The sequence below is a fragment of the Sus scrofa genome, chromosome 8 (genome assembly GCF_000003025.6).
Source record: "Sus scrofa isolate TJ Tabasco breed Duroc chromosome 8, Sscrofa11.1, whole genome shotgun sequence".
In the NCBI taxonomy this organism is placed as follows: Eukaryota; Metazoa; Chordata; class Mammalia; order Artiodactyla; family Suidae; genus Sus; species Sus scrofa.
This window is the reverse complement of record NC_010450.4, coordinates 11379050-11401720: the sequence shown is the minus strand read 5'-3', so window position 1 is coordinate 11401720 and position 22671 is coordinate 11379050. Positions and strand designations below refer to the sequence as shown.

Genomic DNA, 22671 nt, shown 5'->3' with positions numbered 1-22671 from the left:
AACCCTGCTCATGCACAACTGTGATTGTCTCCTAATCCCGTTTCCTATGAGAGAGGCTTTTAGCTTTAGGCCTATTTAGGAAATTTTGGTTTAGTCTCTTAGAACAACACTTCAGAAGTTTTATTGCTTAAAATGTATGGATATCATCTTTTTCAATACAGAGCAATTTCTTCTTCTAAGACTAGGTGAACCGTGGAGGAAAGCAGAGTTAGATTTCAGTTTAATTCCAGAGTTCAGTCTCTGTCCTAGCAGCATAAATTCACTCCAGTAGCTCTGAGACCTTTCTTTGATATGAGGGGGTCCCACCTGAGCTTTTACAGTAAGAGTTGAAGGGTTATCTGGACATTCATGCCAATCTCACTTATTTGTTTAATGGTTTCCTCTGTATTCACATTGTTTATTCTAGTGTATAGTCCCGTATTCATTTTTGTTGATGTTGTTCTTGACTTGGGGGCTATGCTATGATATTTCGCCTATAACCTTTTCAGCAAGAGAAACTTGATTATTAAAGAGCATTTTGCATCTTCAGGGGTTGCAGATACTATAAAATATGGAATTAATGCATATGCTCTGAAGTTAGGAGAAAGGTCAACAGTATCTCTTATCAAATCTATTTAAGGGTTGTGGGAAAAAAAAAACAGGGTTTTCTGTTTAATATTGTCAGTGGGTAAGAAGCATGTTATACTTGACATTTAATAAAGGCGAATTGCTTATATATTTAAAATAGTATTCCCAATCATTAGCCCTTTTTTTTTTTTTTTTTTTTTAACATTTGAACTTCTCAGTCTAATGAAAGGGCACGAAATTGTGGAGTATTTTGTTGGCTTTGGGGTCATGTTTCTTCTGTTCCTCCACAAATCCCTTTTCCCCTTTGCTCACACCCCCCCTTGGCTTCTGTCTTCCACCTGCTGCTAAAATCTGCGTGGTCGGCTTTGTCAGCTTCGGGGCTGTGTTTTTTCTTTTCCATTCAGCCAAGGAGACTGAACTTTGCTTTCTCTGTGTCCTGAACTGAAAGCCAGGATGGCTAAGTGGTTAAGGGCCTGACCTGCCTAGATTTTAATCTTGGCTCCACAGGTTATTAACCACGAGTCCTTGACCAATCACTTCGGCCCCTGTGCCTCAGTTTTCTTATCCGCATGTTAATTATATGGTACGCGTTTGTAAATCTTTTACAAACCTCACTTGAGCAAGTTGGGAGTGCCCTGCCCTGAGAGAACAAGAGACATTTTCAGAGGATTCTTGTCCCCAGGTTGCATTCAGTGGATGTCTGGTTTGCAGGAGGAGTGGCTGTCATCTGGGGCCAACCAGGTGACTGGGAGAGGACGGGTTTTGAAGGTTCCCCTGCATCCCGCTTTTATCTCCTGTGATGCTTTTCATCTTCCTGCTTCGCTTGCTAATCAACTTGACGTTTCTAGGCCTGCAAGGGGCAGGATGTTCTGACTCTCTGCCTTCTTGGCTTGCTGACCTCAGGTACGAAGAGCCTTTAGGGAAAGCTCCTTTCTTCCCTTTTTCTTTCTAGTCGGGCTGTTTTAGGCTAAAGCTTTTCCCTTCCATCAGAATTTAGCTGATGGCCATTGAGATAACCACCCTGACATTTTCTGCCAGGCCCTCAAGCCTGGCCTCAGCCAGCGCATGGCTGGAGCTTACAGTTAGGAGAGACACTGGGCCCTTGAACCAGATGCCTGGTGGAAGCAGGGCGGGGACCTCCAGTTTCCTAGAGAGGAAATTCCCGGGGAGTGACATTCACTGCTCCATACCCCCTGGACCAGTTACATCCCCCCTCTGGCATCCATTTCTGTGTCACTAATAAAACAGGTAGTGTTTTTCAAATAAGGATAAGGTGCTGGGCACCATCCTGAGCACTTGAAACAGGTACGTCCAGCCTCCGCAGCAGCCTCCTGAAGTCTGTGTGCTGGGAAGTTCTGCTCTGGGTCCTCTGGGCCCCACGGAGACGGCCAGGTGGAGCTCCCTCCATCCCGTGTCAGGTGGAAACGTGCTCGTGTGTGTTCAGCATTTTGAGGCTGTAGGAACAGTTTCCCATGTTCAGTTATCCCTTGTCCAAGGGTTAATGCCGTCGTCTGTGTGAATCCAAAACTCCAGGAAATCATAAAGAAGTGCTCACCGTAGGGTTTTTATTTTCTAAAATTTCCAAATATATTTTAATGCTAATTTAGTGAGATACAGATCACACGTGCACTTATGTATGAATTTTCTCAGTCTTTGATTGGGCTACTTACTCTGATCCAGGCACTTGTACAGCATGGAAGCACAGAGGTAAACGTAAGCCTCATGAAGGGAATGGTAAGGTGAGGAGGAAAACGGGTCAGTTTTATACATTTTTGGGCTTACGGGGGGGTTCGCTAGGGAGATCCAGAGGTGGGAAGTTGTTCGGGGCATGCCCAAAAGGACAGAGACAGTAGAAGGCAGCTGGACTCAGGCTAGTTTGAATGGTTAGGCTAAGAAGTATAGATTAGCTTTGGGAAGAAATTAAATTTTATATCTCAAGAATACTTTTAGCTGTGAACATAGCAATAACCTAACAGCGACTTAAACCAAAAGGTTTTTCAGCAATGTTTTCAACAAGTCTAGAGGAAGGAGGTCTCAGTTGTTCCAGCTGATTAATGAAGCCGTTTTTCTCTTTCACTGTCGTTGGCAAATTGGCTTTTGGTCCTCTTGCTTGCTTCCTTTTAATAGCAAGATGACAGCTGCGACCACGGGCGTTGCATCTGCATTATAATCAGAGACGGGAGGAGATAGACAGTGCCGCCTTTTCCACTGCCCCTCTTATAAAGAATCAAAAGCTTTCCCAGAAGCGCCCCGGCGTGCTTCCTCCTGCTTCTGTCCTCTTGGCCAGACCATGTCACACAGCCATCCCCAGCTGCGTGGGAGACCAGGACAGTGAGTGTTATCCTTTTCCAACAAAAGGAGCATCAGACAGGGAATGGTAATTGGGTTATCTACCCCTCAGAGGTCTGCTTGGGAAACATAGCAGCGTTCAGCCTGGACTGGAAATACGGGGAGCCAGGAGCGCTCAAGATCTCTCTGTCTGTGGTCTTTCTTCAGATTAAAATTGATTTATTTATTTGTTTTGCCTCTTAAGAAGTTTATTCTTCTTGTTAAATACAGATGTAGGTGGTGATTATTCTGAAGCCTTTTCTCAGAATTACTCTCCTGTGAGTACGTGTGTTTCTGTAACCTGAATTCAGCTGCTTTGTCTTAAATAGAAATTCTTTGTTATCTTAAGAGTCTCGTAAATTTTAGGAAGCATTTAAATTCGCCTGGTAGAAGAAGTATTGCAGTAGGTACAGAATACTGTATTTGGGGCATGAAACTGTGTTGTTGAAAGGGGGAGGTTACTGCTGTATGGGGGAGACTTGGGGCGGAGATTCAACAACCTCAGCTTCTCATCTCAGGTCTGCAGGAAAAGCCCAGGGGCCTGATCAGAGCATTCCTTTGGCCTTGACTTTCTGCACCTGAGGTGAGGAGGTTGGACTAGGTCGTTGGAGTAGGTCGTCTGTAGAGGGTTGGTTAGTCTGTGACCCTGTAAATGAGTTCTCCTGCGAGGAACAGCATGAATGGGGCGATGAAGGGTTCACAAAACGGGAAATTTTATATTCTCTAGTGGAGGAACTTAGGTTCTAATTCAAAAAATTCCTTTCAAGATAATCAACTTAATCAAAATACCATATAAAGCCTTTGTGTTGTTTCTCAGTGGGAGTATATCTGAAGAAAATGTAGTCATAGCCACTCTTGCATCTTTTTATCAATAAAACAGTCCTGGGATTTCGCTGTAAGACTTAATAGTACTGAGATCTGTTTGTGGCACTGATTTCTTGGGCATCCTCTTGGGTTTCTGGTTCAGGAAAGCGTGTGTGGGGATCATCCCCCTCAGTTGTTCTTATGATGCAGCCCTTGTTTGGGACTCACCCTGACTCAGATGTCACACCCCACCACTACTGAGAGGCCGGAAAGCTGTGGCCATCTGCTTGTCGCAGCATCGCGGCCACCTGGGCTGCTGTTCCTCCTGTCCTCCCTGAGGCTTGATGCCCCCTGCTCCCAGTAGTGGTGATGGCATCCTCTGCGTGCCTTCTGTAGCTGTCTTACCTTTCCTGGCTCTCCTGGGGGACAGGGCCGGTCTGGCGACAGCACCGGCAGCTCCCTTCAGAAGCAGGGCTGGGAGGTGAGGTGGGAGTGGCCTGGGCATCCAGGGCTCCTTGGCCTGGCAAAGACCCTGCTACCTCTTGAACCCATCAGGTGGTTCTAGGGCAGCTGGCCAAAGACTCAAGGGCTCCCCCTGTCCCCCCGAGTTCTCTGGCATGTTTAAAAGACAGCTTGTGTCAGGACTTCCTTGGTGGTCTAGCGGTTAGGACTCTGCGCTCTCACTGCTGAGGTCTGGGTTCAATCCCTGGTCTAGGAACTGAGATCCTACATCTAGCCATTGCATGCTGCAGCTATAAAATATTAACAAACAATCAAGCGAACAACAAAAGACAGTTTGTGATCTTGGCCTTGTGGGGCTTTGTTTATCTTTTTGAACGAGCAGCTTATTTCTGCCACATTAGCTTTGGAAGTGGTCTTAACTCTCTGTCTCCTCTCTTTCCATTGTGCTGTATCCGGCCATACCGTCTCTCACTCAGACTGTGTTCTCCTCTTAGCCGGCCTCCACTTACTCTCCGCCAGCTGCAGTGCTGCCCGTCACTCCCTGTAAAGTGATTGGAGCCTGGGTGGTGTATGATCTTAGCCTACAGCGGCTAGGACCTCTCAGATGTGCCCTAGGGGCCTGAGAGCACACCCAGCCTGGTGCATCACAGCCCTGCTTGTCCTTGCAAGATACCCAGTCATGGCTCCTGCCTCAGGGGGTGTTGTGCGGATTCAGTGAGTTAATGCGGGTCAAGTGCTTAGACTGTAAAAATTCAACACAGACTAAAAATAAGGGAAGTACAAAAATCTTCAGACCTTTCTGTGTGCACAGTCTTTCTACAAATTAAGATCTTTATTTATTTACTTATCTTTGAAGAAGTTTATTCCTTGTGTTAAAAATGTCAGGCATAATTCGATGAAGCCTCTCATCAAAATTACTTTGCTTTTTGTGGTTGCATATGTCTCTGTAGCTTTGCTTGTCATAAAAGTACCTGAGTTATGATAATCCCTTTGTTTGTCATCTCCGTAGAGTGTAGCCTTCATGGAGATACGAATTTTTGAAATCAGATGAATAAGAATGATTTGATTATAGGGGTGACCTTGAAACAGTAGTGGCTTTCAGCCTCAGACATTTGTAAACGTCCTAATTGATAACCCATGCTCTTTGACATTCATCTAGTGAGGGATCCCCCAGTGTAGGTTTACTGGGGGGACTTCCGGAATGCAGAATGAAGATTTGTGCTCCTTAGTGATTAACCGAAGTGATTCCTGACCCTCGTCTGACGGTTACGCTCTGGCCACACAGCCCCCTGCTCACGGTACGCCTGTGCTCGCTCTGGTCTCTGCTTGAAATGCTGTCCCTCCTTACTGCCCCTGGCAGCACCTAGTGCCCATCTTTGCTAACTCTCTTCTACCTACCTGGGTGCCCACGCCTCAGTGCCCCCCACTGGCTGCCCAACCTGATCTCGTCACCAGCAGCCTGCACGTCCAGAGCGCATCCTTCATCCAGCCCTTACTACTCGGTTTGTGGTCCCCTGTTTGGGTGTGAATTCCCAGGGGAAGGTGTCCTTCCTAATAACCTTTTATCCTCCCCCGTGACCCCCCCCACCCCCTGCTGCCCCCTGCCGGCTCCGTTCTTACGGGAGCAGACCCAGAGCTTTCTAAAAAGTGAGCCCAGGGGAAGGAAAGAAAACACCCTTCATGCTTTCTCCTGCTTCCCAACTGCTGCCTCAGAGCAGCCGCCCTCAGCTCGTGGGCACCACTTGGTGGTCGTGGTGGAGGAGGTGGATTCCAGGTTGCCAGAAGATGGTTTGTGCAAGTCCAAGACCAAGTGTCAGCAGACTGAATTTCTTCCGAGGTCTCTCTCCTTGGCTTGTAGACGGCCGCCTTCTCCCTCATCTTGGTGCTGTCTTCCTCGGTGTGTGTCCGTGTCTGCGTTTCCTCCTCTTATAAGCATCCCAGGCATGTCAGGTTAGCCCAGCCTGATGACCTCATTTTAACTTAATTAACTCCCATCTCCAAATACAGTCACATTCAGAGGTGCTGGGTAAGGTCTTCAGCATGTGAATTTGGGGAGGGTGTAGCCCTACCAGTAACAGCGCGGATTTTAAGTACTCAGTGTATTTATGTGGGACAATTAATTGACTCAGAAAATAGATTTATGTAGGACAGTTTGTTGACTAAGAATACGTGGAGTGTTGTGCTGGAAGGTACATATATCAAACCGTGTTTGCATGTCAGACATACAGAAATGTCACTACTCTTAAAATAGCAGAATTTGGTAGCCTGAGTGTGGCTGCTTTTCCCAGCCATCAAGCGATTCCATCTTCCTTCTGTGAAATGTAATCCTACTAAATTTAACAGGTTAAAATGTATAATGTCTCACACACACACACACACACACACCCAAAAAAAACAGGAAGGATGTGGCCAGTACACAAGAAAGGGGGAGAAATAACAGATATCAGCAGCTTCTCCACCAATTAAGAAGAATGCCTTCTTTGTATAGCAAGTTCAAGTGCACGTGAAATTGTGTTAAAATGAGTAATCACTTTACATAAGAGTAAGGTTAGAGTCGAAAAGTTTTATCTGAAAGGTTTTCTATAGTATCTCCAAAATTTGAGGAAGTACCCAGAAAACTGTATCAGACGTTTTTCACAGCTATGGTCAAGGGCAATTTATTTGAGTAATTGACTTGTGTCGGTGGTAAACCACAAGCTCTGGAAGAGGAGCTGCAAACTTGCATTTCGAAAAGGGATTTTTCATTAAAATATGGCCCATTTACACAAGCAGAACTGTTAATTTGTCATTCCCATGACAAAGTTAAGAGAAATGAATTTCCTACAAAGTTTAGAAATTCATTGATTGCTTGAAATTTCCGTCTATGGTATTTGAAAGAAAATTTATTTTACAATTTGTTTTTTTTGTTCTTCTCTTCTTTTAAAATCCAGCTCATGTTTTTTGGAATCTTCCTGTGCCTGGATGCATTTCTGTATGTGTTCACCTTGCTTCCTTTAAGAATTTTCCTGGCGCTGTTCAGGCTTTTCACGCTGCCTTGCTATGGCTTAAGGTAAGTTTAAGATTGTAAACTATTTTAAATGTTTATATTGGTTTTACTATTTGTAGTTTAAATAATCACTTGGATAGATTTTTTTAGACTAGGGATACTTCATTAAGTTTCTTTCATGCAACAGAAGAAAGGGTGGGGGAAAAAACTGTAATTGCAATGTATACATGTAAGGATAACCTGACCCCCTTGCTGTACAGTGGGAAAATTAAAAAAAAAAGTTTCTTTCAGCCTTTAGTGTGTAAACGAATGCTGTTTATCTTTTTAATGAATACTATGTAGTATGTTTATATAATATTTCTACTTGTCGTATGTACTTTTCTCTTTTTCCAAATGGTTTTGAATCCAAACTTTACTGGGGCCAGTTAACCAGTGTTCATAATGCACAAGGCTGTGTAGGAGAGTAGAAAGGTCTGGTCCCTGAGAGCCAAGGCCTCACCCTCTGCCTTTATTTTCTTCAAGTCCCTTGGCCTCCTGGGCATCATCTGTAAAGTGAGGACCGGGTACTGGGGGGACGGGGCGGGGGGGTGGGTGGGGGCTCTGACGCTGGGTTCCTCCTCCTCCTCATTTGAGAGTCAATGGCATGGGGAGCCTTGGCCGCTGCTTACAGGCGAGGGGCCCTCTGATTCAGAAGTACAGAAAACTCGTGAAGACTTGTCCTTCTCGGAAGGATCTGGCAGCCCCGCCCAGCACGGATGAGCTGATGAGTTGTGGGCAGCTGCGGAGGCTCTCTAAGCCTGTGTCCACATCAGTAAAAAGGGGATATGGAGAGCCTAGCACCTTTCGCCACAGACCGAGAAATGGAAAAAGACTCCCCAGCACGGTGCCTGGTTTGTGGTAGACAGGAGCAGATGCTAGTTTCCTCCTTCCCTTCTCTACCAAAACTAGAAACAGGAAGATGAAAATGCAAAGCTTACATGAATCTTAATGCCTTCTTTGTCTTGAGATTAGAGCTTTGGATTTTGTTGTTGTTTTCTCTGTGTAATTGTATCAACATGCCACTCTCTGTGCAGTCACTCTCTGTGACATTATTATAGAGTTCTCGGCATAGTTGCCCAAGTTACATTGCTAACATGCAGCACTTTTCTAAATGCATTTCATTCCGAAAATGTTTCTAAAGACTCAAACGGACAATAATATGTGAAACTTTATAACGATATGGTAAGTGACTCTTCCACGGTAAATTAAATATATAATTAATAACATTATTCGTGACCATGGAAACTGAGTTATAAAACTGAATAGTACACAGGATTATATGTTGATTCTTTTTTTAGAAATCAAAGTTATGGAAGATGCTCTTTTAAAGTAGTAAATGAGCATATATTTGGTAATTAGTAAGCACTGGATAACGTATACAGTCCTTTTAAAAATGAGCCTTCATCAGTTTTTTTTTTTCCATTTTTTAAAGTTTTATTGAAGTATAGTTGATTTACAATGTTGCGATAATTTCTGTTATACAACAGAGTGATTCAGTTACGTATATACACACATTCATTCTTTTTCAGATTCTTTTCCCATACGGGTTTTGACAGAGTATCGGGCAGAGTTCCTTGTCCCATACAGCAGGTCCTTAATCAGTTTTAATAAGGAAGAAATCCCTGCAGTATAAGTTGGAAGAATTTATTGATTGTAATGATCATATTGTGATGAGTTAAAAACTCTACTTTGCAAGATCACGTGGACTATAACAATTCTAAGAATTAAGATCGTATCATTATTATATGTGACACTTTATAGTCTATATCTTGCTCTCCTTCCAGAATGAAAGAATTATGTTACTATATTTTATTAATTCCATGTTAATCAGTTGGGAGAATCTTTTTTAGAAATTTACCATCAACTTTTAAGATATTCAAGCACATGCTTTATGCCTTTGGGAGAATTTTTAAGAAGTCTTTATTCGTATCAGCCAATCTTTTTTTAAAGACGTTTGTAGCATGGTCCTTTAATATTAACAAAGCCTAAACTCGCAGGCTGTCACTATTCCTTTATTACTATTGGGAACTCAATAAAACCATGGTTATTTCAGTTACCTTTTCAGAAGACCAGAAGAAAAAAGATCTAAGAAGACATTACTAAGTAGAAATCTTCATGTGTGATTGCAAAACAAGGATGGACACATAGAAAGTTGGATAAAGTCAGGCAAGGCCACCTGATAAAATAGCGTATGCCATGTAGAGATTTTCCTGTCTACACTCTGAGGTAGATTACTTTTGAATTGTTCTTCGATCAACAGCGTGAGACACGTTCATGCTCTAGCTGTCTTTAAGTGAATAGCTTTTAAAGACAGAGTAAGTTCTGTGTGGCTGTTGGCATGATGAGATAAAGCATCAAAAGGATGTGTAACCTGAAAACTCCCTTCCTTCCGGGGGGGCGCCTTCTTGGCTGTGTGAGTGCTCAGTGGCTGTTCACGTTCGCAGGGTGAGTGACAGCAGGGATTGGCCGTGTTTCCAGGGCCTCTTTTTTCAGGCTCTTATTTGAAGAGCCATGTTGTTGTTGAACAGCCTAAGTTTTTGTTTAGCATATAAATTAAAGATGATAACTTTTGCATATTTAAATACTTTTCGATCTATATTAATCTAAGTAACATTTTAAAACCAAATTCAAGAATGTTGTTTTCAAGGGCAGAGTTCCCTGTGCCGTATGACACTAGAGGGCAGCCTTTTACGCTGCATTGAAGACTCCATTAAGATTTCCTGTGCGAACAGTTCTTGCTGTTTCTGCAATTTAGATCAACTGAAAAAATTACATTTTATGTCATCACTAGTAAATAGATATATATGTATAAAATGTAAAATGCAGTTTAAATTATGTAACAGAACTTCAGCACTTTAAAATACTCCGTGTGGGAGTTCCTGTCGTGGCGCAGTGGTTAACGGATCCGACTAGGAACCATAAGGTTGCGGGTTCGGTCCCTGCCCTTGCTCAGTGGGTTAACGATCCGGCATTGCCGTGAGCTGTGGTGTAGGTTGCAGACACGGCTCGGATCCCACGTTGCTGTGGCTCTGGCATAGGCCGGAGGCTACAGCTCCTATTCGACCCCTAGCCTGGGAACCTCCATGTGCCGCGGGAGCGGCCCAAGAAATAGCAAAAAGACAAAAAAAAAAAAAAAAAAAAAGAAAAAGAATATTCCGTGTGCATGTAGGCAGTTTATACAGAATATGCAGATTCTGTCTTATTGCCTTAAGAATGCTTTATCAGAATTGAATGCTTTGTGCTTACATAATATGGGCTGTAGTTTATATTTTGTTTGAGCAATTTAGAAAATAATGTCTTTTTAGCATTATTTTTTAAAGCACCAAACTCGAAATATTTGAAATGTGAAATATAAAGTAAAAAATAAGCAAAGCTATTATTAATACTAAGCCTAAGACCATTCAAATATTTTAGAACTATAAAAATACTTTGTATTTTTACAAAATTATTAATCAGCCAAGTTTTGCCTTATAGCTTTCCTTCCAACATTCTCTCCTTCCATTAAGGATTACTTGATTTCTCTTGCCTATGGCTCCATCTTTTTCGGCAAGCAAAAAGCGCTCTTTCTTGGAGTTCCCATCATGGCTCAGTGGTTAACGAATCCAGCTAGGAACCATGAGGTTGCGGCTTCGATCCCTGGCCTTGTTCAGTGGGTTAAGGATCCGGCATTGCCCTGAGCTGTGGTGTGGGTCGCAGACGCGGCTCAGATCCCGAGTTGTTGTGGCTCTGGTGTAGGCCAGAGGCTACAGCTCCAATTAGACCCCTAGCCTGGGAACCTCCATATGCCGCGGGAGTGGCCCTAGAAATGGTAAAAAGACACACACACACACACACACAAAGTGCTCTTTCTTTCAGTCTTTGTTTTCTCAGAGATGAGAGGAAATTAAAGAGGCCAGCAAAAAAGTTGATTGTGTTCTTTTTGTTTTCTTTTTCTCACACTCCTGTATTTTAGTTTTCTTTCTGCTAATAAGGAAAAAAAAATTATCATCCTTATTTCTTTGCAATTATTGCCCAAAGAGTGAGGGATGTTGTCAGAGTCATCAGGAGGCTGCCAGAACACGGGAACTGTGTGCGCCCTGGAGCTGTAGGTGCAGTGCCCCGTCTAGCGGAGTACGGATGCTGCCATCTTTTCAGAAGTGGGTTGTGTTCTCACCTCCTTTTCCTGCACAGTAGTGTCGGGTACAGCATTTGCGAGAGAATCTTCAAAGCTACAGCCTCCCAGATTTTCTGCTTTAGAATTGATTCTTTGAACCTACTTCTAAACCTTCTGCAAACTTACCATGGTTTGTCATTTTGGTTTTGGGGTTTTGCCAGTCCTGAGAAGTAAGTAGACTCTCTGCCTTTCTCCAAGGCTGAGGGCCAGGGTGAATCTGCAGCCCCCTTGTGGAAACCCAGCCTGTACCATGATTGCTTCACCGGTGGGCATTTTGCCAGCTTTTGACCCTGTTAAAATATTACTCATTTTGAGATGTGAGCCGGGTAATTTCCTTGACTTGGTAGTCGTGTGTGTGTTGTTTGCAAAGGATGCACTGCTTCCGTAAGAAGTTTGCACCTGTCCTCAGTGATCTCAAGAATATTTCAGTGAAAACTATTGCTAATGAATTGACAGTTCTGAAGAATCTTTGCCCCCATATGTTTTGTTATAGACCAAAATAAAGAAAGAAGTACATCCGCATTCTTTAAAAGCCAATTCACTGATGTGTTTCTCCCCTCTTTCCCAGATAGGGCAGTATAATTTTGGGAAAACATATGGGGAATTTCTTGAAATGGGATAATTTTTTTAATGATGAGGACATGGAAATCAGAAGTAAGTTTTGATTCATTGTTAAGAAGTATCCCTGTTTCTTGGACGAACAGAAGTATTTTGTTATTTTAGAAAAGTAGAATGCTCTATATTATACTAAAGAGGTATCTAACATTATTTTTCCACATTTACTTATAGATTAAATCAGTAGTAACCAATTATAGATGTATTTTAATTCACCTGGCATTTTTGTGAATCCTTGTTCCTCCTCTAACCTATGACTTAGTTTGTTTTAGAATTCTCAGTCACATTTGAGTTAAACGCTGAGGGAGATGTAGAGAAAAACCATACTATCTGGTGTCAAGAACTAACAGTTAGTTTTGAAAACTTTGCTAAAATGTTTTCGACAGTAATAAGCGTGGAGTAGATTTAAGTTAATAAATGCTAGAGTATTTTTCATTTGCTATGAGAGCAAAATGAAATATGTGCAAGTAGATTTTACTGATTTCTCACCTGTTTTAGGCATAACTCTTACTTGAGGCTTTATATACTTTTTGTTGTTGTTTTTAAGAGGCAGTGGTGTCTTTTTCTTTTGAGAATTTACCCCGCAGAAAGCTCTTGTCTCCCTGTCTCCCGAAGGATTAGGAATTTCAAATGCCTGAGATTTCCTTAACCCATTGGGTTTCCTCCGTATGCCTTACCTTCTTCAAGGTAGCTCTGCCTCAAATGAACTTCACACACACACACACACACACACACACACACACACTAGATTTTTCTCTTTTTTGACACAAACCTGAATTTCAGCCTACATATTTGAGGCCAGCCCAGTGGCCCACGTAGGGAGAGCTCTTGGTGACTTTCTCTGGGGACGTAAGTACGTCTGTCTTTTCCTCTTGCCAGGGCTGATCTCCGTGGCTGATTTGTAGCAGGCAGTGTATTTGTATTGTTAGAGAGTCTTCCTAACCTCAGGTTTTGTTGTCCCGTCTCCTCACCATGACGCCCCAAGTAGTGTAGTGACATTACAATCTTCTTTCTTTCTCTCTCTCTCGTAAATCAGAGCGAAGGGAGGAGCACTCTCACTTCCTTTATAGAATGGAATGTGGTGTCACAGGGACTCCTCGTGGTGAGTAAACCCTGATTTTCCTTCTCTTCTGGCCAGATCGACATCAGCACAAACGAATACTAATTATAATGAAAAAAATAGACGTAACTGTTTGGGGATGGACACATGCTGAAGAAAGTGAGGTTCCGACCTTAGTCATAGGGCCTGGTCCACATTTGTGCAGGATTCGCCCAGGATCTCACCTAACACAGGAAAGTCCTGGGATGAAATGGTCTTTAGTTGTACGTACGTGTTGGTCTAGACCCGCGGCAGAGGCTTCATTCCCTCCGCACGTCCGTCCCTGAGCTCAGTACCTTCAGTGGGAGCAGCTTTTACTTCTGCGTCGCCCCAGGCACCAAACACAGTGCCTTTTGCCCTAGTATAGTTTAGAATCTTTCTAAAGCCCAGGGAACATTTTAATCCCTCAGTTTAAGCATTTACAAGTATTTTTCTCCTGTCTGTCACAAAGACTTAAGATTTAAAATGTTCAGTCTTCTATTTAAGGAAAACATCTTAATATTAATACTTTATTCTAATTTACTTTAAATTATGAAACAACTTGTCTTTCAAAAAGGGAGACCATTTTTAATGTTTTACATTTTTTTCAATATTGCTTGTATTTCTCCATTCTTTCAGTTATACCACAAATAGCTAAAAATGTTTAAAAGAGAAAGAAAGAAAGAAAGAAAGAAAGAAGGATCAAATCATGCTGATCTGAAAATTAACTGGTTGGGTTATCCCAGTTCTCTTGGTCATTTGCTGCCTCCTCTTCCTTCCTGATCTTTCTCTTCCCTTGAATCTTAGTTGGTGGGCACATTGTCTCCTGCTAGACAGGAGGAGGAAACGGCCTGCCCTGGTCACCCTAATCTGCTACGTCATTATGTTCCCCCAAAGTTCCCTCAAAACAACTGGTCATTGTGCAAATCCAGTGGAAGTATTGGAATGACTAAAAGATACAATTTAGAAATGTAGAAAGTTTAATTTCCGTAAGAGTGGCTTAACTTGAAAATTAAAAAAAAAAAAATTTCGCTTCTGTTGAATATCTTGTTTAATATTACTTGTCTTGCGATAACTGACAGAAAACCTGTAAATTCAATTAGTGGGTTTTTTACTTTGTCCAACAGCTTCCTGAGCTTGTTTTTGTGTTTGTTAGTGTGGGATTTTCAGCCTTTGCAAAATGAATTGCCAGGAGCTACCATTTAACTAGAATTTATAAGGAAGAACTTGCTCAAAAGCCAATTCAGAGTTGATTGGCAGGGCTCTAGATAAGCTTCTTATGGAGTTGGAAATTCTCATCATATAGTCATTCCGAAAATACCCTGGCAGAGAAGGAAACGGATACTGGAACTGGTTCAAGTTTTTAACCAGCGAACTTATTTTGAGGTTAGGTGTTTTCTTACTCAGAGAGGCTGTAATGCTATAATGCCACCTTAAAAGCAACTTTCCTTTTTCATCTACAGGGACATGTATATGAAAACAAGACCCTTGTCTTTTAAGAGTTCTGCTTTTTTTTTTTTAATTTGAGTAAATCTCTTTAATTTTGAAAATCAGAGTCATCTCTGAAGCAAGCAGTTGTGATGTAATGTAAGCAAAGGAAATTTTCACCAGAGCACAGAATAGTGGGTCTAGTGGAGATAGCCCTGTGTTTTCTCTTCGTAGAAATTAGGAAAAATTATAGCTGTATTTGTTTTTTAGCACAGTAATTTTTCCAAAGAGATGACAGTAGAGTGACAGATTACACAATATTGTTATGCTGAAAGATGAAAAATACTGAGTCATGATTCTTATAAGTTTAAAAGTTGTTTTTAAAAAGTTTGGAATGGTTGGAGTTCCCGTCGTAGCTCAGCGGTTAACAAATCTGACTAAGAACCATGAGGTTGCGGGTTCAGTCCCTGGCCTTGCTCAGTGGGTTGAGGATACGGCGTTGCCGTGAGCTGTGGTGTAGGTCGCAGACACGGCTCGGATCCTGCGTTACTGTGGCTCTGGTGTAGGCTTGGCAGCTACAGCTCCAATTAGACCCCTAGCCTGGGAACCTCCATATGCCATGGGTGCGGCCCTAGAAAAGGCAAAAAGACCAAAAAAAAATTAAAAAAAAAAAAGTCTGGAATGGTAGATGGGAGTGAGAACATGCCTTCTGGAGCCAGATGCCAGATCCTGCTGTCCAACTTCTTAATTTTCTTTCCTTCCTTCCTTCCTTTCTTTCTTTCTTTCTTTCTTGGCCACACCCACGGCATGCGCAAGTTCCTGGGCCAGAGACTGAACCCGTGCTTCAGCAGGGACAGTGCTGGATTCTCACCCCCTAGGCCAGCAGGGAACTCCTCCCGTTTCTTAATTCTTAGCTGTGCATCTGCAGGCACGTTCTTGATAGTTTGCCTCATCTGTGGGATTGGGATGGTGATGGTCCCTTCCTCAAGGGATTAGTGTGGAAACTAAAACACGTACTTAGCAGGTGCCTGGGACAGTGCTTGCCCGACAATACCTGTGGATTGCAGCATAAGGTGTTTACAACTCTTCTGTCCTTTTTACAGCCTGGTTTAATCCTAGGCAGAATAAAACTAAACTGGTGCTAAATTTTATATTTTAATTTATTATCATCTTGGTTCAAAATGTGTGCTATTATTTGAGGATATAGCCTTCGAATGTTTGCCAGCTCTAATTTCTAATAACAATTTATATTAACATAATGTTCCTTCATAGGTAAACTAACACATTATTCCTTTGTTGCAAATGTTTGTAAGGAAACACAGTTGGCTATGTAGATATATTTTTTAAAAATTCCTTTGTCTCTTAAATAAAATGCTTTGATTGAGATCACTTAAGTAGATGCCAGTCTAGTACCAGAAGCTCTAAATAGAGGTTTCTACTTTAGTTATCTAAATCGTTTTGGAAATGCAGATTCATTAATAGCACCCTGCGTTCCTTTCCTATCATTTGCTTGATTCATTAAACATGACCTATTGTTCTCAAACACCACAGCCCACAATGATGGGTGATTTGAGGTTTTCAGCATATGCTTAGCTGTACCTGCACTTCTTGGGGGGCAGAGCTCGTGTGCTCCTTGCTGATGCTTCCTTTGGTCCCCAGCCATGGGGGGGGGGGGGGGGGGACATAGGCGGAGCCTACTGGTGTTCAGAATGTCTCTTCTTCTCATTGTTTGAATTAAATGCATTTAGCTCCAACTCTTGAGAGAGAAAATACCTCTTCAGTTTTGAATCTTGTGGGGTTGGGGCTGGGAATCACCTTGATGGTTGAATAGCCCTTGGCAGAGTCCTGTGTTCTGGGCTAGGTGTTCGGAGACGGGAGCCGAAGCTCCCTCTAGATTTCACGAAAGAGGAGGAAAAGGCCAGAGTCTGCTGGGAGAGAGGAACAGCACTGGTGACAAAAAGAGGCAGCGAAACGATGGGAGGGATTGATCAGCTTGGTGACCCGTCCTCCCTTAGGCTCCTTGGTTCAGCCCAGCGTCTTCACATCCACTCTAGCCTTTCCCAGAGCCAATCTTCACGGAATTTGCCTCTTTTCAGGACTTTTGCAGTCTGCCATCTTCTCTCGGTGAGGAGATTCAGTTCCTGCCTGGCTGAGAACCATATGCATATGCATGTACAAAACGGGAATGAGCTTCTGCGCCCCCAGCTCACAGGGTCGGCATTGGGGGCCTCACCGTTATCTTCTAGAACAGAGTTCTGGGTCGGCAGTTGGGAAGACCTGCAGTTTCCTTGCTGAACCCGACCACTGTGTTTGGAGAAAAGAGCCCCCGCACTGAACGTGGACCAGGGCTAGAGAGGAACTTAGGGGACAGGTGCCCGAGGAATCCCGGACAAGGAGGGAGCTCAGGATGCCACTGGCTGCCAGGGAGTGAGCCCATGCCCCTAGGAAGCTGCCCAAGTGAGCAGGCAGGGCTGCAGAGCCTCCAAGGCTCCTAATGAAAGTACCTGGGCTTTTTATTGATTGTGATGCATAAAAGCTGCCAGAGCAGGAGACTGAGCACTTTCTGTCCTGAGAAAGCACCGTTCCCATTTTTGTCACAGAAGTTTTATATTTCCTGAAAGAAATCTTAAATGTCGTCTTTTTTTTTTTTTTTTTTTTTTTTTTTTTTTTTTTTTTTTTTTTTTTTTTTGGATCGGCATATGGAGTTAGCTATAGTAGAGCTGTAGCCGCCTACGCCACAGCAACACGGATCTGAGCCGTCTGCACCACCACACCACGCAACCAGATCCACCACTGACAACAGAACCGCAACTCATAGTCTAGTGGATTTAACCATGCAAGAAATCCAAATGTCGTCTTTTTTGATGTGGATTTGGCTGCGTCTTAGGAAGATGTTTCCATTCACCATTTAGGTTTAGCTCTTTATACCCAGACCTTGAAATAAGGAATGACGCCGCCCATATTAATTAGGAAAAAAAATTATGATGATGCCTGAGCGACTGGGGGTTAGGGCACTTCAACCTTCATGCTGTTGAAAATCCATGTGTAACTTAGTAGCCAGCCCTCCATATACACGCTCCCTCCATCTCGTCTCAATTCCTCTGTATCCGTGGTTCCGCCAGCCGCAGATCACGCTGGACTGTAGTACATATTTATTGAAAATATGTATATGTGTGTAAGTGGACTCACCCACATTGTTGAAGGACAACTGTATTTTCAGCTCCTTTCACAGAGGGCTCTCTTTTGTAATATAAAAGCTATTGTGGGAGGTCCCGTCGTGGCGCAGTGGTTAACGAATCCGACTAGGAACCATGAGGTTGCGGGTTCGATTCCTGGCCTCGCTCAGTGGGTTAAGGATCCAGCATTGCCGTGAGCTGTGGTATAGGTCGCAGACTCGGCTCTGATCCCTCATTGCTGTGGCTGTGGCATAGATCGGTGGCTACGGCTCCAATTAGACCCCTAGCCTGGGAACCTCCATATGCTATGGGACCGGCCCTAGAAAAGGCAAAAAGACCGAAGGAAGGAAAAAAAAAAAAGCTATTGTGCGAACAGGTAAGAAAAAGATGTGAGGAGAGAATTCGCAGGACGATGAATAACTTCAACATATAAAGTTGGTTTTCAGTCTCCTAATGAGAGAAATTAACCCTGAAACTCTACCAGATTCGACTTTTCACCAGGGGCATGGGCAAAGTTGACCAAACCCTGACCTAGTGCCCGTGGGCTTGTGGTGTTTCCGGTGTAAGTGTGTGTTGGCACAAGCCCTACGGAGGGCAGCACCGCCCCTGTTGTCAAACTCTCAAGTGATCATAACCCTGAGATTCCAGTTTTAGGACTTATATCCTATAGATATATTTTCACTTATGAGGCATGACGTGTACATTGCATCATGGTTTATAGTTGTAAGAGGCTGGGAATCGTAATGCCTCCAAACAGTGGAGCCCTGCACCGCCGTGGAAATACGAGCTCCTTCTGAACCCATGCAGAAAAATCTGGTATGCTGTTAAATAAAAAGTACCAAGTGCAGCGCAGTGTGTGTCAGCGCTAAGGGTGGTGTCAGAGGCTTGTGTCTTCCTGCTGGAACCCCGTTGATTCCAGGCACTCCGCCTACAGCGCCTGCCCCGTGTGCTCACTGGTTAGGGTCTCCCACTTCTAGCAGTAATGCTTTCTTTATATTCTGTGCTTGGGCAGGACGTTTCATACTGTTGAGTAGTCAGCATAACTCGCCTTGTTGGTTTGAAATTTTTAGAAGATCAACCTGGTTCCCGTGAACTTTGTATGCCGTTGTGTGTCCAGTAAAGATGATTTCTTGACGAACACATGCGGGGGAGACTCATGTTATTACTTCTCCGTGTTGCAGGGACAGACGTCTGCTTCAGCCGGCCCAGGTGTGTGACATCTTGAAGGGCGTCATTTTGGTGATGTGCTACTTCATGATGCACTATGTGGACTACTCCATGATGTACCACCTGATCAGGGGGCAGTCCGTCATCAAGCTCTACATCATCTACAACATGCTCGAGGTGAGAAGGGCCTCGTTCTCCCGCTCGGGCCGGCCCCCAGCCCGGTGTCGCTGGCACGCAGCTCCAAGCCTTCCCGTGGCTGCGGTACTTTCCTGCCGGCTCTGGGAACCATGCGTCTGGCCTCTGCTGCCCACGGGGTCGCTCGGGACCTGGTCAACACGCACATTCTGATTTAGTGGGTCTGGGCTGGGGCTGCAGGATCTGCCTCTCTGACAAAGTGGTGCCGGTCCTGGGACACCTCGGGGAAGCGGGTCCTCAGGACACGAGGTGTCCTCAGGTGGGGCAGAGCGGACCTGATGCCTGGACGTTTCTGAGTCAGTATCCCCTGCAGAATGTAGACCATCAAGCGGCAGGGAAATTTATTTTGCACATTTGTTGGACACCCATGTAGACTTTTTGCTAGAACTTTAAAATTTATGAAGATATTCTCAGGATTATGTGTATGTTGGGTATGATAGATTTACATTTTAAATTGCTTTTAGATTTTCACACGGCGCAAGTAAAGCATCTCCCAGTTTCTCTAAGTACTTAGCATTTTTAACACCACGTATCTTTAAAGTACACTATGCTTTAGAGTAGTTGTCATATGAAAATCTGCATTTATATGAAAAATAAGCAGTTATACAAAGCAAAAAAAAAAATTCTTTGCTTTATAGGCAGAACTTTTTTTTTCCTTTGGCTGTACACAAAGCCTACAGAAGTTCCCAGTGTACGTGAGTAAGTAAACAAAGATCCCTGCTCTCTTTTGGAGCGTACCTTCTGGTGGAAGTTAAAAACTCAGATCTCCAGTATTTGCACGACCTCTGCATTTTAGTAAATAGTCAGATGGAATAGTAAGAGACACCTCTCCAAAATTCTTCTCTTTAGGTAGCAGATCGTCTGTTTTCATCATTTGGGCAAGATATACTAGATGCTCTGTACTGGACGGCGACGGAGCCCAAAGAAAGAAAAAGAGCCCACATCGGGGTGATTCCCCACTTTTTCATGGCTGTTCTCTATGTCTGTATCCTTCTAGACTTCTCAGAAATTCCGCCCATCAGTGTGTAGGCTACATTATTCTATTTGGTTATAGCTATTTCTCAGATTTAAGTGTGTGTGTGTGTGTGTCCTGAAGATTAATGTGAAGTGTCTGCTTAGGCTTTTGAGAAATTGGTTATAACAGTACCTTGACCCTGGAACAGTACAGGGGCTGATCCAAGTATAACTTTTAATAAGCCTCCATATCTGAGGATTCACCCAATCACAGACCATTTCATCGTATAGTATTTACTGTTGAAAAATAACATGCACGTAAGTGACCCATGCAGTTCAGACTCCTGTTGTTCAAGGGTCAGCTATAGTAGTAAATTAAAGAGCCTCATGTATGCCTGACCCTTTGAACTGCTAGAAAATGGTTCTATTCTCAGTGTAACTGATTATAAGGATTTTAGAATAAAAGGATAGTGTATTTAGACATACTTTGTATAGATCTATATAACTTTTTCATCCTTATATTAGAAAGTTTTTTTAGTTTTTTATCTTTAAACCTATGAAAATCCTATGAATTTTATCTTTAAACCTATGAAACCTATTATAACCTTCCACTTAAAAGGTATAAATTCATCTAGAAGTAAAATTTGAAATTGGTTGGGGGAGAATTTTGGAGGTTTTATTAGTTCCTCCTCCCTCACCCCATCTGAAAGCTTTACTTACGGAGAGTAACTGCCTTACTGTGTATGACACACTATGCGTGTATATGTACCCACGCGTATATATTTACACACGCGCATATTGACACTTAAGTTCCATGCGGGATTCACAGGAATGTGTTGTGATTTTTTTTTTTTTTAATTTTTTGGTCTTTTTATCTTTTCTAAAGCCACACGCACGGCATATGGAGATTCCCAGGCTAGGGGTCGAATCAGAGCTGTAGCTGCTGGCCTACACCACAGCCACAGCAACGCAGGGTCTGAGCCACATCTGTGACCTACACTGAAGCTCATGGCAACGCCAGCTCCTTAACCCACTGAGCGAGGCCAGGGATCAAACCCGCAACCTCATGGTTCCTACTTGGATTCGTTAACCACTGAGCCACGATGGGAACTCCTAATTACTATTATTTTTTTTGTACTATCTCTGAAAGAGCGATGCTTGAAAGAATTGGATTAGTATTTGGGAAGTTAAAGGACTATGTGCAAAGATTTCTATGAGAGTAAAAAGCTTGTTTCAAGTGTAACGGAGTAAAAAGTTACCGTTCTAATTTAAATAAACTATTCCACATGTAATATAATTTTACAGCTTGGGATGTCTTCAAAGGTGACATCTGGAGAAGAATCTTAATTATCAGACATTTTTTAATGTCTTACATTCCCCATCCCTCCTCTGAAGAACCAGAGAGGACAGTCACTTCCACACTAACTTTGACTCAGATACTTTTCTGTTTTAGAATGCAGATTATCCTAATTCAGAATGTATATATCTAAGTCCCTTCTTTCAGTGTTTACCATAACTTACTCCATTAATTCACTTTGCTGAGGCCCTCTTTCCCAAGCATTGAGGGAAATGCTCGAGGCCCAGAAAGAAGACACACGTTCTCCAAAACTCACAGGCTGAGTGACGGGACGCGCAGAGGTTCGCCCCTGCCCTTGTTGGTTTCACGGGCTGCGTACATCTTATCCCATCAGAGTTCTGTCAGCTGTAGCTATTTGGGAAATTGCAGAGGTAATAAAGACTTGATTTAGACAGCGCAGTCATCTTCTCGCCATTGTAAACTCAAGGTTTATAGTATTCCCTGTTGATACAAACCGAAAACAGACCCACGTGGTTTCCTTGACCTTGCCTGCTGCTAGTTTTGCATGCCATCCTGATCATGGTTCAGGCGACGACTCTCAACGTAGCTTTCAATTCGCACAACAAGTCCCTGCTTACCATCATGATGTCTAATAATGTAAGTATGAGATTTTATTTTACATGTTTGAGGGTGTGTGGGTACTTTAACAGCAGTATTCTGGGTGGGATAAAATTATTTTTTCTAAATGTTATCTATTCTCTAGGAACTTAGATATGTAGCATGTTCATTTAAAAAAACTGTGGTGGGTGGAGTTCCCGTCGTGGCGCAGTGGTTAACGAATCCGACTAGGAACCATGAGGTTGCGGGTTCGGTCCCTGCCTTTGCTCAGGGGGTTAAGGATCCGGCGTTGCCGTGAGCTGTGGTGTAGGTCACAGATGCGGCTCGGATCCCGCATTGCTCTGGCTCTGGTGGAGGCTGGCGGCTACCGCTCCAATTAGACCCCTAGCCTGGGAACCTCCATATGCCGCGGAGCGCCCAAGAATGGCAAAAAGACAAAAAAATAAATAAAAAATAAAAAAAACTGTGGTGATAAAAATGATATTTGTGTTTATTATTTCAGTTTGTTGAAATTAAAGGAAGTGTTTTCAAGAAGTTTGAGAAGAACAATCTCTTTCAAATGTCGAATAGTGGTATGTACAATTAGATTCTACGTACAGTTTTATGCAGTATTATTTTGTAATTCATTCTGAAATTCTAATGTCACATTTCCTGTGGGCCACTGTTTCTTGGCCTCAAGCTGTGTTTTTATTCTTTCAACATCCTTACTGAGTTGGTTTTGTTTGTTTGTTTGATTGTTCAGTTAGTTATTGTAATCTGAGGATGTTTAAGATGATAAAAAATTACAGGCATTTGAATAGCACC

At 43.0% G+C, this 22671-nt stretch overlaps 1 protein-coding gene across 3 annotated transcripts in view; it reads left to right on the top strand.

Annotated features, from left to right (window-relative positions):
• The window catches only part of TAPT1 (transmembrane anterior posterior transformation 1), a 50277-nt gene that overhangs the window by 13979 nt on the left and 13627 nt on the right, over nt 1-22671 (top strand). For all 3 annotated transcript variants that reach the window (XM_005666539.3, XM_021101030.1, XM_021101031.1), the window contains exons 3-7: nt 7092-7210; nt 18818-18980; nt 19848-19983; nt 21809-21906; nt 22370-22439. In XM_005666539.3, the coding sequence (XP_005666596.1) occupies nt 7092-7210; nt 18818-18980; nt 19848-19983; nt 21809-21906; nt 22370-22439 (586 nt within the window). The remainder of the gene's footprint in view (nt 1-7091; nt 7211-18817; nt 18981-19847; nt 19984-21808; nt 21907-22369; nt 22440-22671) is intronic.